Source organism: Wasmannia auropunctata, unplaced genomic scaffold, assembly GCF_000956235.1.
Source record: "Wasmannia auropunctata unplaced genomic scaffold, wasmannia.A_1.0 LD336060.1, whole genome shotgun sequence".
Classification (NCBI taxonomy): domain Eukaryota; kingdom Metazoa; phylum Arthropoda; class Insecta; order Hymenoptera; family Formicidae; genus Wasmannia; species Wasmannia auropunctata.
The window spans coordinates 2686799-2687340 of NW_012026830.1; the positions used below are offsets into that span (position 1 = coordinate 2686799).

Sequence of the window (542 nt, forward strand, 5' to 3'; positions counted from 1 at the left end):
TTTCTAAACTCGTGCGATTACGCGATAAAAGAGATAGACCCGGCTAAAGAAAACGCGTTAGTAAGAGCGATCCTAGGCACTAAGCTAACCGGGAAGGCCATGTACGACTTCCAAACTAAGGACATTCGCTCATACGCGCAGTTAAAACAGGAGATAGAAGCGTGCTACTTGGCAAAGCGAAGCGCAGCACATCTCCAAAACGAACTCTACGCACAGCGGCAAAAGCCCGGCGAGAGTGCGCGCGATTACGGAACGCGCATAGAGAAACTATCAATTGAATTTTACCAAGCTATCATAGAAGGTAAACCGAGAACAACCGAGCAAAAGCTAGGGGTCCAAGAGACCGTTCAAGGAATAGCGCTCGAAATCTTTCATATGGGGCTCCGAGAGGAAACGCAAACTATTGTGCGTTCCCGGAACTACCCGACACTAGAAGAGGCAATTCTGGGCGCCACAGCGGAAGAAAAGCTAAAGAGGCCTCAGAGTAAAACGAATTATAACACTGACCGTAATAGAAGCGAGCATGATAGAGCCCGAAATAC

The 542-nt window shown here is 48.2% G+C and overlaps 1 protein-coding gene across 1 annotated transcript in view; it reads left to right on the top strand.

The window, feature by feature from the left end:
* LOC105450633 overlaps positions 1-542 on the top strand; it is a 30773-nt gene that overhangs the window by 6759 nt on the left and 23472 nt on the right. Inside the window, exon 5 of the mRNA XM_011690565.1 lies at positions 32-508. Coding sequence (XP_011688867.1) covers positions 32-508 — 477 coding nt within the window. The remainder of the gene's footprint in view (positions 1-31; positions 509-542) is intronic.